This window comes from Muntiacus reevesi, chromosome 3, assembly GCF_963930625.1.
Source record: "Muntiacus reevesi chromosome 3, mMunRee1.1, whole genome shotgun sequence".
NCBI classification, from domain to species: domain Eukaryota; kingdom Metazoa; phylum Chordata; class Mammalia; order Artiodactyla; family Cervidae; genus Muntiacus; species Muntiacus reevesi.
This window is the reverse complement of record NC_089251.1, coordinates 147,838,395-147,861,125: the sequence shown is the minus strand read 5'-3', so window position 1 is coordinate 147,861,125 and position 22,731 is coordinate 147,838,395. Positions and strand designations below refer to the sequence as shown.

Below are 22,731 nucleotides of genomic sequence, written 5' to 3'. Positions count from 1 at the left end.
AGGTTAAATGAGTTAATATATGTCAACACTTGGAACGGTATCTGGCACTATGCAGTGTTTATCATTACTATTACTGTCCACCTTGTCTGTGTGTCTGTCTGTCTGTGTCTGCATGTTGACATACACAGATGGATGTACACTGAACATTTCAGGTCTGTGTCAAAGACATTAAAAATACAGTCCTGTTATACAGAGTGAAGTAAGCCAGAAAGATAAAGAACATTACAGCATACTAACACATATATATGGAATTTAGAAAGATGGTAACGATAACCCTATATGCAAAACAGAAAAAGAGACACAGAAGTACAGAACAGACTTTTGAACTCTGTGGGAGAAGGTGAGGGTGGGATGTTTCGAAAGAACAGCATGTATATTATCTATGGTGAAACAGATCACCAGCCCAGGTGGGATGCATGAGTCAAGTGCTCGGGCCTGGCGGGCTGGGAAGACCCAGAGGAATCGGGTGGACAGGGAGGTGGGAGGGGGGATCGGGATGGGGAATACGTGTAACTCTATGGCTGATTCATATCAATGTATGACAAAACCCACTGAAAAAAAAAAAAAAAGATAAAAAAAAAAAAAAGAAAATGTATAAAGATATGTGCCAAAATTTAGCTGCAAGGGCATTCATACCAGCGCTTTCTGAAATAAGAAAAATTATAATAACCTGAATGTAAGACACCAAGAAACTGGCTGAATAAATTGCAGCATATTCATAGGAAAAAAAAAAAATACAGTCCTATGAAACATCAAAATTTACATTTCATGGAAGACTGTTAGAAATACAAACTCAGAATCTCTTTGAGTTTTTAATATACACCAAATTTCCAATTCTTATGTAAAGTCTGAGAATCAATGCCTGTATCATTTTTGCTTTTACTTACTGTCTTTTGAGAGTATACAAGATGCAGCTGCCAACTGATTTTTATGTATCCTGAAATTTGAGAATCCTATTCTGTATTGTCTGGGCTTTTATGTTGCTGTCTTTTGAGATTATACCAGATATTTATAACTGTCATATTTCTTTATATTTATAACTGTCATATTTTTTTCTCTAAACCCTAATGACATTAAGGATTCAATCTTACTGAACTTTCACTATATTATTAAAGTTAGTTAAGTGGTAAGTATTAATCGTGTCTGACTCTTTGCGACCCTGTGAACTATAGCCCGCCAGGCTCCTCTGTCCATGAAATTCTTCAGACAAGAATACTGAATTGGGTAACCATTCCCTTCTCCAGAGGATCTTCTCGATCCAGGGATGAAACCCAGGTCTCCTGCATCGTAGGCAGATTCTTTACAGTCTGAACCACCAGAAAAGCCCTCACTGTATTATAAATGTATCTATAAACATTTTGAATTTTCTTCTCTATGATGTATCTTTAGTTTTTGTTGGTGATCATATTATACTGAAGAAGCATTGATTGGACCTGATATTAGAAAACTGCACTCAAATCTACATTCTAATTTTTACTAGCTCTGAGACCTCCTTTTGAGCAAGTTGGAGATTTCTCTGGATTTTAGTTTTGCTGTAGGGAAAATATCATTATCTTAGAATTGTAAGGGTAAATTTTAGATGATCAGTATCTACATGAAAGGTCTTTGTTTAAATGTTACTGTACATTTCAGAAAAAGTCTATATAATTATGATTAACAGATTAGCTTTGCCATTTCAAAATTAGGAAATTCTGACCATTCTGACCTGATTAGGACATTCTGACCAGTGTCTCCTGTTTCCCAAGGGTCATCTGAAGAATTGCAACCTTTCCTTTGGTTTAAGTAACAATGGCATGTTACATCATATTGCTTTTTAAAACAAATCCCTACAGCTTAAAAGAATTCATTGTCAATTTAGAATCATATGCTTCAAAGCACAAGCAGGAATGTGTTAGATTTAGCTTTTCCAAATGAGGCTTAATAGTTCATATCTTGACTTTCAAATTAGGAGACAGCAGAATAGATGGGAAATAAAAGTGACAACCTCACAACTCTGGAAATTAAATTTATAGGAATAGTATATAAATACAGCTTTATGCTTCAAAAATTACTATAAATAAAAAATGGAAAGAAAACTTAAGGAATAAAACATGCCTTAAATATATACAAGTTACATTCACATTAACCATAAAAAAGAAGAAAAGGGTCCTACAGTAATTTTTTTTTAAATTGAAGAATGAAAGTGATAGTCACTCAATCATGTCTGAGTCTTTGTGACCCCATGGACTGTAGCCCACCAGGCTTCTCTGTCCATGGGGTTTTCCAGACAAGAACACTAGAGTGGGATGCCATTTCCTTCTTCAGGGGATCTTCCCAACCCACTGATCGAACCCGGCTCTCCAGCATTGCAGGCACTCTCTTTACCATCTGAGCCACCAGGGAAGCCCCAACTGAAGAATAGCTGATTTACAATGTTGTGTTGGTTTCCAGCATACAACAAAGTGATTGACTTACACATACATGTGTATATATCTATATTATTTTTCCAATTATTTTCCACTATAGTAAATTACATGATGTTGAATACAGTTCCCCGTATGATACAGTAAATCCTGGTTGTCTCACACACAGAGAGAACTGAAAGAAGCAGAGGGGCTCCCTGGATGACTCAGCAGTAACGAGCTCACCTGCAGCGCAGGAGACACGGGAAGGGTGGGTTTGATCCCTGGCGCGGGAAGACCCTCTGGAGGAGGAAATGGCAACCCACTCCAGTATTCTTGCCTGAAAAACCCCAGGGATGGAGAACCCTGGCAGGCTACAGTCCAAAGGGTGGCAAAGAACCTGACATGACACGACCAAGCAAGAGCATGCATGCAAAAGAAACACACAGACACACACGGTAGCTTTTTTTTTCAATAGCTTTTTTTCCCTATTGCTTCTCTGTTAGATTTCATTGTTTTCATACTTCTATCTGCTATAGATGCTATACAAAGTAAACCCAGAAAAATTTCAGTACTCCAAATATACTCAAGTGACTTTATGCCCCAAAGTATACTTTCTGAAGAGGCGTGATGAGCAAAAGGTGAAGCCATATACATAGAGTTATCTGCTAATCAAAGCGAGATGGCACAGGATAGGTGCAAAGAAGAGCAAACTGGGATTTTTAAAGCCTAAGTTCTAACTAGCTGGGGCATTTGGGGATGACCTGCAAAATGAGAAAGATTACCTGTAAACTGGTTTTAAAGCAACCTTCCAAGTTATTCATCTAATAGCATAATAAACAGTATTGTTGCTAGGATTTTCAAAGCAATTCCCTTGCAATATTTGCTTCTGTTTTTTGACTCCTTGGCAAAAATTAAGACTTAATTCAAGATATCTCTTTTTGTGAAACTCCCCAATGCAACAAGAATAATAGTAGTTTAGTAGTTTATACACTGGTAATAACAGCAGTTGTTGTATTGCTCTTGCAAGTTTATCTGTCAACACTGCTTAAAAGACTGATAATTTTTTCCAGAAACATGAACCAAGTGTTTCAATGCAAACTTTAACAAAATTGCCTTTGAGAAAGAAGCCCTAGGGTTTTGTCCATAGTTATAATGAGTAGAAAGCAATGAATTGGGTAAAAGGCTTTGCACTGAGAAATTTCTGGAATTTCTGGCCTATGGATTTTTCCTTAAACCATTAAGATGCTTATGCAAATGTAAACAGATTAGCAAGAATGAGTGCTAATGGATTCCATAATAAGCTAACACTCTAAGTATTCACCAGAACAAATCCTGGAAACCCTGGATAGAAGAACACAGCCAAATAAAAATGTGGGTTGGGGGAGTGAAGAATAATTCATTTCTCTGTGCCTCCTTCAGCCTCAGAAAGTACTCTGGAAGCAATTCTACAAGGTAAGGAAAGGCTGACCATGTGGCACTCTTGGCAGAAAAGTTGCCAATCAAATCAATAGTTTGGAATGGGTACTCACATCTTGAGCACAGGGAAAAGATAATCTTGCGCATACCACTGCTGTGGATTTCCAAACCTCCACCCCAAGATCCTTGCGCCCTCAACCCTAACCCCCAAACCTTGGATCCTAATTTTAAGGATAATCATCCTGTCTAATACCAGAGAAGTTAGATAACTTGTTCAAGGTCAAATAGTAGTCCAAATGTAGACAAATATTTAGGAAAAATTAAAATGATTAGGGCTACTGGCTTTGGTCTTATAAGCATAATAAACAAATCACAGGGCGAGTAAAAACTAACGTTTGTTTGTTTTTTTTCTTTTTCTGCACAACCCAAAGTAGAGTTCTCAGGGACTAAATGCTTCACAAGTACTTTGCTGTATTTCCTTTAGATAAAAATATTTTTATTCTTAGTGTATTGCAGATAACTTCAAGCCTTCTACCATTTATACAGTAGTTGAGGTCCTGAGCTAACCCTTAACACATCGCTATCATTTAATTCTCACATAAAAACTGTATCACATAGATATTATTATGCCACTTGACTGAAAAAGTTGAAGCTCAGGGTTAAAAAAAAAGAAAAACAACAATGTCATAAATTTATTAAAGCAAGTAACAGAACTCAAACCTATATCTTTAGGACCTTAAAGCCTTTGTCCCACTGCTTATGCTAAACTGTCCAACTTGGGGCATGTGGCTGTTATTCATTTTAGAGTCTGAGTCAGGACTTACCAACTTTCCAAGAGACAAGTCCCGCTTTCTGTTTGTACACGTGTGTGCCGGTGTGCATGTGGTCCACACATGCAGAGGTGACACGATGAGTGGCTGACTCATCTGAGTGTCAGGGGCTCTCCCTGCAGCCTACACCCTGTACCCTGCAAACCTGCATGATGCGACAGACTGCAGAACCAGTCAGTTCTGAATGGTGAGGAAATTACTGATTTTTCCCAACTGCATGAGCTAATCACTAAAATAGGATGATCCACGTTTGCTTCTTAATTGTTTTAATTCATAGGAGAGAATTTATCAACTACTTTGTACTTATTTATTAATCAGCTACTATGTATCAGGTCCTTGAGAGTCCCTTGGACAGCAAGGATCAAACCAGTCAATCCTAAAGGAAATCAACCCTGAATATTCCTTGAAGGGACTGATGCTGAAGCTTCAATACTTTGACCACCTGATATGAACAGCCAACTCACTGGAAAAGACCCTGATGCTGGAAAAGAGTGAAGACAAAAGAAGAAGAGGGTAGCAGAGGGTAAGATGTTGGAGAGCATCACCAACTCAATGGACATGAACTTGGGGGAACTCTAGGAGCTGGTGAGGGACAGGGAGGTCTGGCGTGTCACAAAGAGTCAGACGTGACAACGACAAACAACACATGTGCCAGTTATGACGACAGCCCCTACAGATAGTGCTGAGTAATACTAGCTTGAAAGAGCTCTATCTATAGATTTGCTTCAGACAGTTTAACAGCTTGGTACAGAGACGGACCTGTAGCAACTGCCTACGATAAAAGATGCATTTCTATTTGATGATGAAACATAGCTCCTTTAATCCCTATTTTGTTGTTATTAGCAATTCATTCTAGTCATCTGTAATATAAATTTGCACTTACTATATTTATTTTCATGAATCTTCCCATTCTTTTACTTTTGTTGCTGCCAAAAAGCTTTATCCCCAAATGAGTGATTTGGGAATCTGATGGATTCCCTCCTGACTGATGACACATGAATCACATAACTGAGAGCTTTCGCAAGCACTCTTTTTAAGCTCTGTAAATATGAAGTATTCACTTGAAACAAAAAATAAAATGGGGTATGCACACTCATATAACATGGTAATAACTTGAGAATCTCAGGAAATCACAATAAATTCACATGAATGAACTACTATATGAAATTGGTGGCATACAATTTTAACCTATGTAAATGGCAATTACATCTGATTCAACCTGGTATTTATTTAGACTCCTCTCTCTGAACTGGGCTACACATCAACATTAAAAAGCCCTACTGTTCACCCAAAGTCTTTCACTGAGTTAATTTTTTAAAATGTAAACATAACACTAATTTTCCTGACGAACCAGAAGAGCATCATGTCTGCCAATACTGAACATGCCCAATCGCTGAAAATACTTCTGATTTTTTCTGTCTTAGTCAATAACTGTAGGTCCAAAGTCAATTTGTTCTATAAAAACTGCTTTTTTTAACACAAACATAGACACAATTTCAAGAGCTAAAGCCAATATTCCATATATACCAGATATAAATCCCACACCACTGGAAATTAAAAACAAAACTATAACCAGAAGAGTTCACTAAATATAATTAAAGAAAATATTAGGAGTCTGAAAGGGCTGAAGGGCAAAAAAGGAAAAAAAAAAAAAAAAGCTAAGTCTTTTAGGACTATGAAACCTAAAGATTTTTTTTTCCCTCTAAATTTGTTAAAGAGAATCTGTCTCTGGATTGAGAATTCGCTTGCAAAGTCTCTGCCTAGAGCAAGATATTCAGAGCCAACTTGTTAACTCCTAATAAAACAAGGCTTGGAAGGAAAATGCTTCCAGCCCATAAGCAAAGTGTACCAGCCGGCATTGTGATAATACCCCAAATGATTGGTTTTCTTAGGTATATTTTCCCCTTATTATCAACTTCCTTTTTCCATCATACTAAGATCCACAAAAAATATATATCTACCATAAAGCAACTTGAATCTGAACACCTTTGTGTTTTGACAATAAAAGGTCACCGAGGACCCATTATGTTCCATGGAAAACGTGAGCACTGTCCACCTTTGCTGCATCAGAACACTCATGTCCCTCTTGGTGTCAAATAATGCCTTATCATAGTGTGATAACACTGGTCATTTCAAATATTCCTACAGCTTTCAGAATAGGTTAAAGTTACCTATATCTAATGATATCTTGATTCTCACTCTTTGTTTTAATCTGAAACCACAATTTCAGGGATAAATTGACACATGATAAAAAAAAATCACATTTCAGAAACTCAGCAGTATAGTTCAGGAGTATTCTGTGTGGATTAATTCTTTACTTTAACCTATTAAGGAAATGTTAGTCAAAGAAACTCTCAACCCATAACTCATTCTTTTCCACTGGTCATTCTCTTTGATTTCATAGGACTCAAATGTTTGGGGCTGTTATTTTTAGTAAACTACTCAATAAACTAGCTGGAAATACCTCCAAGGGATGTTTCTCTTAGGCTACATAAATGGTCTCTAATTTTTATTTAATAAAGGTGTTACTGTCTCTTTCAGTGGAATTAATTAACAGTTGTTAAATCTTTAGCTCAGAAAGTAATTAATAGAAAAAGAGAATGATTTTAACTGATAACTAATTTGCTAAGGATATTTATTATATGAATTAAACAAGCAAAAACTTTCTTTCCTCTCTCAATTGAGACATCCAATAGCAAATAAGATTAGTCACAATATAGCATGTGCAAAAATAAAACTGTTCTAAGTGTGTATGCTCAAATAAATTCATCTATATTAAATTCTATTAATATCTACAATATTCAAAGTCCTATGTTCACAGGGCTTGGAGAAGGTAACAAAATGGATGAGTCCTACAGATGTTCTTTCAAGGAATTTTTGGTCTAATAGGGAGACTATTCAAGGATTGAAATTCCTAATAACATGGAACTTAGAGGGTGACAGCTTGAAAGGATAAATGTTAGAACTCATAGCCTGACTTGTACTCCAGATGGTTCTAGATTTAGGTCCATTCTTATGGGAGTTCAGAAGTTCAAGGTCGGATAATCTCAAATTCTTGCACAGGGTAAGAACCAGTCAAACAGTGAGTTAAACAACTATCTACCATAGACAGTTGGTGGTCCTAGCATTCTGTATTTGAGAGCTTCGAGCACCTTGCAAACCTAAGTGCTTTTCTGTTTTAACTCTGTAAATCATCTGAGGAAACACAAATATTAATTTTCATTTAATCAATCAAGAGACCAGAGAATTCTGACTTCAACCTACTGGTTTCCCCAAAATAAGAGGATGTCACCACGCTCATAACGGATTTTAAATCTGGACATTTGCTAGTCGGCATACAATAGCTCTCATTTCACAACTCTGTGGTATCTTCATCAGGCACCATCAGATCTATCTTTGTTTTAGCTTTTGTTTCCTGGCAAGACAAATGGAAATCTGAAACTATGAAAAATCTAAAGTTTGTGAAAGGAAAAGCTGACAACTAAAGAGACCAGAACCACAACCTTTAACCACATCATCCCAATTCAACTCCTAGTTTCTCTCTGTTTTCCAAACATATTTGGTCCAGAGCCTATTTCAGAGCTCCCCACCTAGCCCCCAGCCCAACCATTCGCTCCCTCACTGCTAGACAATCAGGACATAATGGCCTCCTTTGGCTCCATCCTCTTTCTCCTGAGTATCAGGGTGGGGGTGGAAGTTATGGGCTGCCCTCAGGCCTGATGATGCAGTTAGCTGCTCTTACATCCTTTCATCACTCAGTCGCTATCTGTGCCCTCACTTCCTTATAACCTTCCATCTCTGATGTATATAACTTCTCTTTGTTTTCACGTGACAAGGAAATAGCTCCCTCCAATGTCATCATGGTCCCTTTTTTGACAAAACTAAGAGCTTTCAGGGGCTTCCTAGGTAGCTCAATGGTAAAGAATCTACCTGCCAATGCAGGAGATGCAAGAGACATAAGTTGGATCCCTGTGTTGAAAAGATCCCCTGGAGAAGAAAATGGCAACCCAGTCCAGTACTCTTGCCTGCAGAATCCCATGGACAGAGGAGCCTGGAGGGCTACAGTCCATGGGGGTCACAAAAGAGTTGGACACAACTAAGTGACTAAACAACAACAAGGGCTTCCAATCTTCTCTTCTCCTCCTCTTGCCCCTGTCCCCCTTGACAACATTTCTCCACTGGTAACCCATCTTCCCTTGACTTCCAAGAAGCCTCACTCTCTCTCTAATCATGTCTTCTAACCCCTGGCCCTTTTATGCCTCAAAGCTTCCAATCCCTGCTTGTTCTAACTCTCTCCTTCAGAGAATCCTCCTTTGGTATCACTGTAACTATTATATCCAAAATCTGGCTACAGAATCCACTCTCTAGCCTGTCTTTTGGTAAGCTGGCTCTGCACCTTCAACAGCCCAGTATTTCTCACTAGTTCACCAACTCTCTGAAGCACCAGCAACTTCCTCTCAGTTTATAGCATCACGTTTCTGTCAAAACCATCCAAGAGTCACTTAAGCTCAAAACCTTGGACTCTACTTTGATTTTCCTTTCTCTTCCCACTCACATATTGAATCAGTCACCTCTCTCTTTCCCATTCCTGCCACCTCCCTCACATCTTTACTTCCATGTGTTACTGCACTAGATTCTAGCTTGCCTGGATTCTCCAGAGCGTGCACACCAGCCCCTTCCTCTCATTTGCCTCCCCTCCTGCCATACACACTCACAGCCATACCCTGGTTTCAGAGGGCTTCTAGAAGACTTTTTTAAACTGTCATTATCATTATCATTATTGCACTTCACTGCTGAAAAACTTTCAGTGATTCTCAGAATGTCTCAACTGGGCTTTCAGAGCGCCCTAAGATGCGTTCACTAGCTTTCCAACTTTATTTTGCATCACTGTAACACAAAAGCTTCTCACAGCCAAGTCCCAAACATTTCTGCTCTTTCACCAACATCTGGGGCCACCGTCAGTCCCTCATCCAGCCATGCTCTATCTTATCCTTTTCACCAATCAAAACCTTAGCCATTCTGGGCATGTTATATTCACAGGACCACAATAAATGCACTGCCATTCCAGACACACTGGACAACCACCTGTAATTTCCTAAACACACGATGCTCTTCCGTACCTCTGCACCTACACTGATGAACCTGCAGCTTCCTGAAAGGTTCTTCCTTCTCCTTGTCCTCTCGGAGAAAAGCTCTGTTTGTCCTAAGGTTTAACTCATGTGATACTTCTTTTTTAATTATCCCTCACCCCCAACCAAACCTGACACCCAGCAGGTGTAATTTACGGACCTTCTGCGTTACCACTGCACTAGTTTATATCACTGCTATATATTTGCCAGATACACTTACAGGGTCTCCTCCCCGCTAGGATGAGGCAACACAGCTAGAGGTAGGAACCATATCTTACGTGTTTCCGAATGTCTCTCTGCTTCTAGCATTGAATATGGGCTATAGTAGAGACATTCACTAAACATTTAATCAAAATTAATCATCTAATTGTGACTGTAACTTTCTTGCAGAGGACTATATAATGATCCCTACTTAAAATCCTGCCAGGTAGACGACTTCTTTCTGAATGATAATAAAAGATGTTATATTATTAATTATTTCATAGAGAATATAGGCTTTTTAAAACCAGGAACCATGTCTTATAATTCTTTCAAACTGCAACGGATAGAATCATAGATGGAAAAATGAAGAGGTTAGAAAAGTAGGTTCTTTTCCTCCTTCCATTCTTTTTTAACACATGTTTTTAGATGGCTTCTGCTGTGCTGTGCTTAGTCACTCAGTCAAGCCCAACTCTGCAACCTCATGAGCTCCCCTGTGCATAGAATTCTCCAGGCAAGAACACTGGAGTGGGTTGCCATGCGCTCCTCCACGAGATCTTCCCAAACCAGGGATCAAACCCAGGTCTCCCAGACTGAAGGAGGATTCTTTATCGTCTGAGCCACCAGTGGTGGCTACTACCCAAATGGCTTATAAGCAGTATAAGTATGAGAAGATAGCAAGTTGGTTTCATCTACAAACCACATTGTTGACAAATGATTGTTTTCATTCTTTAAACATTTATGAATAAGTACGTCCAGGCTAAAGAAACAGCTACCAGTACAGCTAGAATAAGCTTCTTAAAATCCAATTAAGAAATGAGTCCACATCGGAGGTGAGGTTCCATGGCATTTCCCACGTGCCACTGTTCCACTTAGCGATACTACCAACAAGCTCCTAATCTGAAGGTCAGCGAGGGTAAGGTGACCAGTGAATGCACATCAGTGATCACCAGCGTAAACGCACAAGGCTCTTTCAAATGTAGGAAAACTAGTAAGATGGCAAGTGCTTGTTTGCAGAAGTGATGCTTCTATTCAATGAATCTAATATTCATATAAAATTCAAGGGTTTGATGCTGTCATTACTTTATCCAAGGTACACTATAGGCAGAGGGCAGACAAACTTCCTTGCCAAACACCTTAATTTAGATTGAAAACTGAAAGCAAACTTCTTTCATGACTCAGAAGCATTAGGTAGACGAAAGTTAAGTTACTTTGACCTCATCAGAGCTAAACAACAGCAGAGGGAGAAGTCCCGGCAGTTGATTAAAGGCATTGTCCTGACCACCACGGCTAAGCAAGGACCGCCTTGTGGAACCAGGTCAGAGGACACTCATTTCTCTATTCAACTTCGAGGCGCCACTTTGTAAATGACACAATCATTTTTGGGTACAAGAGGTGCTTTAAATGTGGTAACATTATATCATTTCAGCTATAATGATCATAATTACTTATTTCTTTTAATCACAACCCACTTAACCACTTTAGTACAGAGGACTAGTTCAAGGAGTTTAATTTTCATTCAACATCTAATCTTTGTGTTTACTGAAACCCTTCACGGGCTTTGTTTACTGTCTGCTTGCTGGCCTGGACGTTTGATCTTGCAAGACTAGATCAGACAGGGTCAGATAAAATACTGATTACTAGAATAAACCAGGCTTGAGGAAGTAACACTGGTTTTTAAAAATCCTCATTTCTCCCAGCTTTTTAATATTTTGCAAAATAAGCTCAAATAAACAAATAAAATTAAGACAACTAGCAATCAGAGGTTCTTGAGCAATGATTGAGAAAAGGAAAGTGATGGGGATAATTTTGCTTTCTAGCCAAAGTATGGGGTTTGGTTAGGTCTGCTCATTCTAGTGGTATTATTTTATGACACAAACAATTTTGTGAGATCCACTAGATTTGTGTAAACTTTCAATGACCCCTTAATTCTTGTGACATATTAAATACTTGAGATTGACCTGACCAAAAATGATAGTTCACTTTGCTTTTGGTGCCAGATGGAAAACATTTTAAATATAAAGTTATTTTCTTTTAAGTTATTAGTTTTTAATTAGGGAACATTTAAAATATACCATCCGTTCTTTGTTAACATACTTTCTTACTCTTATAAGCTCCCCTGTGAAAGCAGATTGCCAGAATAACATAATTTCTAATAGTATTGCACATAATTGCCACTTACCTTCATAAAAATGATGGGGCAAGTTTATGTCTAAATAGATTTAATACATAAGATGACTTAGGTTAAAAAATTAGGTGTTTTAATAAAATGTGTAGCACATAAGAAAGAAAAATTCATAGGTAAATCTCATATAACCCCTAGAATTCTTGAAAATAATTAATAGCATGAATGCTTCCAGGTCCCTGTGGATTAACCTTGTGTCCAACACTAAGATTCCTACATAAACAATTGTTAATATTGCTCTTTTTGTTTTGCTTTGCTTTTCCACAAAGTATACCTTTTTTTCCCCTTAAACCTGGGAGTTTATATGAGCTCTACATTGTAGAAGCTGGGCCAGAAGCAATTACAGTATGAGATGAACAGCAATAAAAAAATGCCATCTAAAGCAACCAACTATGCCATTCACCCACTTCATTTTCTTCAATATCAAAAACTCCTGGGAAGTAGGTTCATAGTTCTGATCTTTAAAACCATAGTATACAAACTGTCTCCCCATCTATCCTAAATTAACACTAATGTTAACTCAAATACGTCTGTGTCAACTATGATTGTCTTTGAAATTAAAGGAAAAAGGTAAACAGAATGTGCTTTGCTATGATCACTGGGGAAAATAAAGTTAACATGCTAAGCCAAACCAACTTAGGACGTTTTAAAGAGTAAGTGTAAACGTTTAGCTATAATAACAACAAATTCAAAAAATGCACATTAAAATGTTTACTTCAAAATTTAGACAATTCTATTTGTATATAGTCTTCACATCTGTTTTTAATGATATCAAATTATTGATTATTCATTTTTCTCATATTTATTTAAGCATTAACTATAGAATTTGCAATCTGATCTTTTTTTTTTTTCAAATCCTTTCAGTAGACTTTTATTTTTGCCAGGTTTCAGTCATATTTACTTTGATCTTTCAAAGTATGTAATTATTTTACTGTTTATTTACTTCTATGAAAAGAGAAAAAAAATTTTGACCTACAAGATCTATATGTGGCAATTTGTAACAGAATCACATAGCTTATGTTTAGGAAATCATGGTTTTGATTAAGAAGCAACCATTTAGTTCCCACTGTTTTATTAAAACAGACATTAGAAGATAATAGGAAACATATTTAACAATGTAGAGTGCATTGAGTTTGAGCCATCAGTAAGGGAGCTTCAGATTTTCTTCCACACTGAGCATCAGCAATGATACACGTACGCTGGAAACTGTGGGATGGGAACAAGGGAGGGGTGGGGACACAAGAAAAGGCAGGGAACACTGGTTTCTGGGTTCTGAGGAAGGGCAGGGCACCGCACCCCACTCGTGTGCTCGCCCGGAGAATGCCCAAGGGCAGAGGAGCCTGGTGGGCTGCAGTCCGCGGGGTCGCAGAGTCAGACACGATGAGCGACTGAGCAGAGGCAGTCTCAGGTGGAATTCTGGTTTGGCTAGTTTATCTCCAGGCTGGAAATTCCAGGTTTGGTTTTTTTGTTGTTTGCTTTTTCATTTTGAAAATGGATGGACACAAACAGAAATTTCACAAACAAAATCACTGCTTTCTCATGAGTACTGGATTCTACTAGATAGGAACCCCCCAGGGACATCTATTCATAGCATAAAGCTTCTATCAGTGGAAATGCTCCTGTATAGGTCCAACACTTCCTTTTCTCTGAAGGTTGAAGGTTAATCAAATGCACTTCTCTGGAGTGTTTATTTTCTGCACACCATTCTACCTGTCATGAATTCTTTGTTTTTCCTCCCACTCCCTTGGTTGATGAATCAACACCACTTGAACTGTTTTACGGCAGCTTGTGTTTACTTCACACATACCTTAACCTTCCCTTTTCTCCTCCTACTGACACACACACATGCACACACACACTTTTCAACAGCAATGACTAGCGCCCTCTCTTTGAATAGCATGTGTACATAGCATCTGGCCGCCTCTTCAGGTGTGGATCCTTGACCTTCTGAAATCAAGGCCTCAGTCTGCTTTTATGGCACTTAAAGAATTAACTGTGCATTTACTATCTCGAAGGAAAAAAATAGAGCTTGAAGAACTGGATCTCTAAGAACGAAAGGAGAAAAGTAGAAGACATAAGTGTTAATGTGTATGTGAACACACATACACACATACCACAGACACACACACACATATTCTGCAGTGGCAATTCTGAGAACACTACAGTGAAATTTCCAGTCTTTCTGAATTTAGAATTATACTCCAGACTTAAAAGAGTACGTACATTCTCTTCCTTTCTCTTATAATAGCAAGTAAATGAGATCTAACAAATGACCTTGAAGCAGTATGATTCTTTTGATTTTTTAGCCAAAGAGGATATTGTTCAAACATTTTAACAACCTGATTTTAAAGGAAAAACTTGGAGACAACACTTACAGAAAAGAAACACTTCCGAACTACACAATCATGTCTTAGAACGAGGAGTTATTCATCTTATCCTGTACAAGAGTTAATATTAGTAACATTCTGAAGCAAGTCCCCAAACTGGAAACTAGAAAGTCTAAAGAATTTTAGAATATGTTGAAAAGGAACGGATCTTAATGGAATTTTCAGTGAACTTAATTTCTACTGGATAGTTCAACCTCTTGACTTTCCTTACAAATTATATATTTAGCATAAAATCCTCTCATTCCTTTGAAACCAGAAATGTGCCACCAATGGAAATAAAGTTCATTTCTTCAAAAGGTAACCTTGTAAACAAGCTCCCAAAAGCAGCCAAGAGGCATTACTTTGATACTGTTTCCCTAGAGAAAACTTGCAGGGTAATAAAAACAAAGAAATTCTTCCTTTACATTTACCTGTCCACCATAAACTGTCATTTAACCCTCTCTACAGGGGCAGTAAACCACTAGCAAGGCTCTGAATACCCAAATAAAGAGCAACAGATAATATCATAGTCACGCAAAATATGGCCTAGAAGGACCCTCAAACACCAATCTGTTCTGTTCCCCCAAATTCCCCCAATTTCCTCAGGGGCGAGTAGCATTTGAATTGAATAGCCTTTGAATTGGGGTGGGAAGAATAGAATTTTTCCAACACTGACCAATTTGCAAAGGCATAATATGATTGATGTTTAATTTAAAGGGCTGGATGGCCTAAATAGTATGTTATTTATCATACTGATGATAAGAGATCTGTTTATTCAGTACCAGATATAATTCCATATATATTACTGCTAGTAGAACTACTACTATTAATAAACAACAACTAAAATAATGTAACAATGATTAAGAGATTACTTTGTGCCGGTATTAAGGTATTTAGTCCTTGTAGCTAGCTAGCGACTTACTTTTTTTTTTGCCACTTACTTTTATTACTTCCAATTTTCAGATGAGGAAACTGATTCTTGGTAGAGTTAAATAATTTATTCAAACTCACACAGTTAGCAAACAGAAAACAACGATCTGAATACAAATTCTCCTGACTACAGAGTCCCTTTGCTTTAACCACTATTTTGGAACTGTCTCCAAATAAACACAGTATCAAAACTCCACTTCTGATCAAAGACTTCCTGATACCACACAATCACTTCAGCTTGCTAACTGGTACTTAAACTATAAGTGCTAATTTAACCTAGAATGACTGCTTTTAAATTGCATTAATAAATTAATGAAAATGATTTATTGATTGAGTTTTTAAAATAGACATGCCTGTCTAAAACATACCACTTCAAAATATTTTTAAAGATTTCAGCCTTCACACCCCTCTCTTGTGAAAACTATAAACTTCATACATTATGCTAAGAATTTAGTTTTAATGCCATCTTAGTTTTAAGGGAGCCAGTTTGGATCTCTTAATGAAAATATTAAGAGAATCCTATCTTGTACCCCCGTGCTCACAGCAGCACTATTTACAACAACCAAGACAAGGAAGCAACTGAAGGGCCCATCAATGGATGAACATGAAGATATGATGTTTACACACAAAAGAATGAAACATTGCCAGTTGCAGCCACATGGATGGACCTAGAGATCACCATACTGAGTGAAGTCAGACAGACTTATGGTATCATTTATTTTTTTGTTGAATCTAAAAAAATAATAATAATACAAATGAACTTATTGACAAAACAGAAACAGACTCACAGACTTAGAAAATAAACTTATGGTTGGCAAAGGGGGGAGGGGAGATAAATTAGTTGCAAGGAATTAACGGACAGACACCACTATATATAAAACAAATAGCAAGAATTTACTGTATAGCTCAGGGAACTATATTCAATATCTTTTTTTCTAATAACCTAAAATGGAAAAGAATCTGGAAAAAAAAACTGAATCACTTTGCTGTACCCCTGAAACTAACACAATATTGTAAATCAACTGTTCTTCAATTTTAAAAAAATCCTACCTTTAGAAAAATTTACATAAAATTTTCATTAGAAAGCTATATCTAAATCAGCATAAATTCCCAAGAGTCAACAATTCCTTGACCTAAAAAACTGAAAATCAGCTTCAAAAATATAAGCCAATTTACCTTTAATCTTCTTGTACTTTTTATACCATCTCCCAAACTCCTGGCACTTGGTTGCTGACACGTTGGCATAATATGTGCTATTTACAATGGATGAAATCATACTCTGCAAAGAAAAAAAAAACGGTTATTTTTGATATGAGTATTCCTTTTTAGGGACAAGAAAGGGGACATTATAGTCTACACCAATCTCCTTTGTCTTTTAAGTTTGAAGAAGTCATTCTCCTACAAACTAAACTATTAAACACAATTACCGAAATTTACTATCCCTATAACTTGTAGATGATGGTGCTTTCTCCAAAAAGTAACTGGGGGACAATATCAAAGAGAGGGGACAGGACATGCAGACTGACTGCAAAGGCAAAGAACAATTGTGATTTAGGAACCCCAGTAAAAGGTGAGATCAGATGTTCCTGCATCTGTAATCCAAATAATGCCTTTCAGATATTTCTGTTCAGCTTCCAACTGCAATAAGCTTACACAGCCAAGAATCTGAGAACATCCGTGCTACACACTGCAGAACAACATTTAGGAAAATAAGTTAAATTAATATAATTTATAGAAACGTGTGATTAGCACTTGTGTGAAAATTCACCAAATGAAAAAATTAACAGTGCTATTTTAGAGCAGGGGAAACTAAACATAACACTTGTACTGTGTTTCAACCAAAAATGCATCAAACTTTCTGAGCACTCAAGTACCTGATTCCTTCTTGCTCTTCATACTCCTTTCTCTCCTCAGCTCAACCCCTTAGCTGATTTGTTTGAAAGTTCAGTTAAAAGGAAAGAGAAGGGGAACATAACCTGACTCATCACTGAAAAATTAAAAATTAGAACTGCACGTGTGTGCTCACTTGCAAAGTTGTGTCTGACTTTTTGTGACCCCATGGACTGTAGCCCGCCAGATTCCTCTCTCCATGGGATGTCCCAGGCAAGAATACTGGAGTAGGTTGCCATTTCCTTCTCTAGGGAATCTTCCTGACCCAGGGATCAAACCCATGTCTCCTGCATTGGCAGGAGGCTTCTTTACCACTGAGCCACCCAGGGAAGCCCTATAACTGCACACCTTGAATTAAATTTCATACAGAGATACGTTCTCAGTCAATATGGCATGCTTGGACCAACATTCGCGGCAGATGTTAACTTATACCTGAATGACTGTAATAGTACGTGTGTATGTTTTGCACACAGATTTTATTTCTGCAAATTCTGTCTAAAAGCAAATGGACATAAACAAGTCAAGAAATCCAAATGACCTATGTAAGGCTTTATATCCTGCCTTGAAATCTCATCTTTCTTACAAAAGGTTTCCCCAGATATGAAGCAGTTGAAGGAAATCGTAGAACTTCTAATGGCATTTTGACAAAGTAGTCAAGATAAAAAGGATAACAATAAATCAAGGCATTGGCAACTTATTTACCAGGAAGTTCAAACACCAGTAGACAGCCCTGCATAGAGTGGGGATTCCTACCTAATTCAATTCACAGAAATCTCTTTGGTTCTTTCTATACAGCAGATGGCTGTCCTGCCTGCAGTTGCTGATTTCTAAATGACAATTCTGTTCTCTATGGGGAGACAGTAAAGAGAACTCTTTTAATCTGAGGCTCTGAACACAGCCCTGGAAACACAAAGAGCCAGTATCACCTGAGTGTATCACAGAACTTCCGAGCCTACCTTAGAGGATCAGTGGAACCCTAATCTTCCTGAGACAGGGTTTAGCTCTGTGTCTTATTAACAAGGAGTAAAGAAGTCTCTTGGCTAGCTGGGCTAGTTCCTTCCTTCTCTGGGCTGAGCTTTCCTCTCTGTCCCAGTCTGTGAGACCCTTGAGGACAGTGACTATGTCTCTTTTTTATTTTTCCTTGTGCCTAACACAACTCTGATGTGGGATATCTGAGTCACCAAATTGTAACAGATGAAAAGGGACAAAGATGAAATTTTAAAATGCCAAACTGAAATGTCATAATAATGAAAAATTTAACATGAAAGCAGTCTAATAACAGATGCACCAGCCGCTCCAGTGTATGTGAATAATTACAGATGTACTTGTCATCTTTCTTTCTGGTTTGCATGAATCTTACCCTCTGGAAAAGCATAAGATATATAGCTATGGCAGGAGTCAGAGCTAAACCTTCTATTGCCAAGTGTCCTAGAAAGCTGATTAAAATGGAAAGTGTTTTAAGTCCTGCCTGGAGCTGCCCCTCAACTCTCCCTGGCCCATAACACCAGGAAACAAACCCATATCAGTCTGGTCCCAAATGATCCACATTTCTCCCACTTCCTGGCCTCCCTGCTTTGTCGTTATTCCAGATGCATCTTCATTAACACTCTTGTCTTAGTGGCTAGTGTCAATCTATTTGGCTGAGAGGGATACCCCACGTCCACAGTAAGAGAAAGCCCATTAAGATGGTAGGCACTGAGAGGGCAGCAGAGGGCAGACAGACGGAAACCAAAATCACAGACAACTAGCCAATCTGATCACAGGACTACAGCCTTGTCTAAATCAATGAAACTAAGCCACGCTCTGTGGGGCTACCCAAGATGGACAGGTCATGGTGGAGACGTCTGACAGAATGTGGTCCACTGGAGAAGGGAATGGCAAACCACTTCAGTGTTCTTGCCTTGAGAACCCCATGAACAGTATGAAAAGGCAAAAGATAGGACACTGAAAGATGAACTCCCTGGGTCGGTTAGGTGCCCAATATGCTACTGGCGATCAGTGGAGAAATAACTCCAGAAAGAATGAAGGGATGAATCCAAAGCAAAAACAATACCCAGTTGTGGATGTGACTGGTGATAGAAGCAAGGTCCAATGCTGTAGAGAGCAATATTGCTCTTTATAACCTGGAATGTTAGGTCCATGAATCAAGGCAAATTGGAAGGGGTCAAACAGATGACAAGAGTGAACATCAACATTCTAGGAATCAGCAAACTAAAATGGACTGGAATGGGTGAATTTAACTCAGATGAACATTATATCTACTACTGTGGGCAGGAATCCCTTAGAAGAAATGGAGTAGCCACCATAGTCAACAAAAGAGTCTGAAATGCAGTACTTGGATGCAATCTCAAAAACGACAGAATGATCTCTGCTCGTTTCCAAGGCAAACCATTCAATATCACGGTAATCCAAGTCTATGCCCCAACCAGTAATGCTGAAGAAGCTGAAGTTGAATGGTTCTATGAAGACCTACAAGACCTTCTAGAACTAACACCCAAAAAAGATGTCCTTTTCATTATAGGGGACTGGAATGCAAAAGTAGGAAGTCAAGAAACACATGGAGCAACAGGCAGATTTGGCCTTGGAGTACAGAATGAAGCAGGGCAAAGGCTGAGAGAGTTCTGCCAAGAGAACGCACTGGTCATAGCAAACACCCTCTTCTAGCAACACAAGAGAAGACTCTACACATGGACATCACGAGATGGTCAACACTGAAATCAGATTGATTACATTCTTTGCAGCCAAAGATGGAGAAGCTCTACACAGTCAGCAAAAACAAGACCAGGAGCTGACTGTGGCTCAGATCATGAACTCCTTACTGCCAAATTCAGACTTAAATTGAAGAAAGTAGGGAAAACCACTAGACCATTCAGGTATGATCTAAATCAAATCCCTTTTGATTATACAGTGAAAATGAGAAATAGATTTAAGGGACTAGATCTGATAGAGTGCCTGAGAAACTATGGACAGAGGTTTGTGAAACTGTAGAGGAGACAGGGATTAAAACCATCCCCAAGAAAAAGAAATACAAAAAAGCAAAATGGCTATCTGAGGAGGCCTTACAAATAACTGTGAAAAGAAGAGAAGTGAAAAGCAAAGGAGAAAAGGAAAGATATACCCATTTGAATGCAGAGTTCCAAAGAAGAGCAAGGAGAGATAAGAAAGCCATCCTCAGTGATCAGTGCAAAGAAATAGAGGAAAACAATAGAATAGGAAGGACTAGTGATCTCTTCAAGAAAATTAGAGATACCAAGGGAACATTTCATGCAAAGATGGGCTCAATAAAGGACAGAAATGGTATGGACCTAACAGACAGAAGATATTAAGAAGAGGTGGCAAGAATACACAGAAAAACTGTACAAAAAAGACCTTCACGACCCATATAATCATGATGGTGTGATCACTCACCTAGAGTCAGACATCCTGGAATGTGAAGTCAAGTGGGCCTTAGGAAGCATCACTACGAACAAAGCTAGTGGAGGTGATGGAATTCCAGTTGAGCTATTTCAAATACTAAAGATGATGCTGTGAAAGTGCTGCACTCAATATGCCAGCAAATTTGGAAAACTCAGCACTGGCCCCAGGATTGGAAAAGGTCAGTTTTCATTCCAATCCCAAAGAAAGGCAATGCCAAAGAATGCGCAAACTACCAGCACAATTGCACTCATCTCACACGTTAACAAAGTAATACTCAAAATTCTCCAAGTCAGGTTTCAGTAATAAGTGAACCGTGAACCTCCAGATGTTCAAGCTGGTTTTAGAAAAAGCAGAGGAGCCAGAGATCAAATTGCCAACATCCGCTGGATCATCGAAAAAGCAAGAGAGTTTCAGAAAAACATCTATTTCTGCTTTATTGACTATGCCAAAGCCTGTGACTGTGGGGATCACAACAAATTGTGGAAAATTCTGAAAGAGATGGGAATACCAGACCACCTGACCTGTCTATTGAGAAACCTGTATGCAGGTCAGGAAGCAACAGTCAGAACAGGACATGGAACAACAGACTGGTTCCAAATAGGAAAAGGAGTATGTCAAGCAAGGCTGTATATTGTCACCCTGCTTATTTAACTTCTATGCAGAGAACATCATGAAAAATGCTGGGCTGGATGAAGATGAAGCTGGAAACAAGATTGCCGGGAGAAATATCAATAACCTCAGATATGCAGATGACACCACCCTTACGGCACAAAGTGAAGAAGAACTAAAGAGCCTCTTGATGAATGTGAAAGAGGAGAGTGAAAAAGTTGGCTTAAAGCTCAACATTCAGAAAACTAAGATCATGGCATCTGGTCCCATCACTCCATAGCAAACAGATAAGGGAAAGAGTGGAAACAGCGGCTGACTTTATTTTGGGGGGCTCCAAAATCACTGTAGATGGTGACTGCAGCCATGAAGTTAAAAGACACTTACTCCTTAGAAGGAAAGTTATGACCAACCTAGAAAGCATATTAAAAAACAGAGACATCACTTTGCCAACAAAGGTCCATCTAGTCAAAAACCATCTATGGTTTTCCCAGTGGTCATGTATGGATGTGAGAGTTGGACTATAAAGAAAGCTGAGCACTGAAGAATTGATGCTTTTGAACTGTGGTGTTGGAGAAGACTCTTGAGAGTCCCTTGGACTGCAAGGAGATCCAACCAGTTCATCCTAAAAGAAATCAGTCCTGGGTGTTCATTGGAAGGACTGATGCTGAAGCTGAAACTCCAATACTTTGGCCACCTGATGTGAAGAACTGACTCACAGGAAAAGATCCTGATGATGGGAAAGACTAAAGGTGGGAGGAGAAGGGGACGACAGAGGATGAGATGGTTGGATGGCATCACTGACTCAGTGAACATGAGTTTGGGTGAACTCCAGGAGTTGGTGATGGACAGGATGGCCTGGTGTGCTGCAGTCCATGGGGTCGCAAAGAGTCAGACACAACTAAGCGACTGAACTGAAGTGATGTGGCAAGAAAATGAATATCAGGGTTTCTATTGGTTTCATAAAAGATGGTCTTATATAAGAGTTGGGCTCACACTCATTTAAAAAGGAGGAGTTGGCAAATGTGGTATATAACACAGTGGAATATTACTCGATCATAAAAAAGAATTAAAGCCTCTCATTTGCAAAAACATGAATGGACCTTGCAGGTATTTTGTTCAGTGAAATAAATCAGAGACACACAAATGCTGTATTATTTCACTGATATGGAATCTAAAAACTAAAACAAACAAAATTAAAACAAGCTCAGAGATACAGATTATCAGATTGGTGGTTAGCAGAGAGGAAGAGAGTTGCAGGGTGGGTGAAACTGGTGAAGGAGCTCAACTGTATGGTGATAGATCGTAATTAGACCTGTGGTAGTGATCACTTTGTAGAGTACACAGATGTCAAATAGTAAATGCTACACATCTGAAACT

General features: G+C 38.5%; 1 protein-coding gene across 1 annotated transcript in view; it reads right to left on the bottom strand.

Moving 5' to 3' along the window:
• Positions 1-22,731, bottom strand: part of SATB2 (SATB homeobox 2) — a 197,456-nt gene that overhangs the window by 87,109 nt on the left and 87,616 nt on the right. Inside the window, exon 6 of the mRNA XM_065930889.1 lies at positions 16,615-16,717. Within this exon, the coding sequence (XP_065786961.1) occupies positions 16,615-16,717 (103 nt within the window). The remainder of the gene's footprint in view (positions 1-16,614; positions 16,718-22,731) is intronic.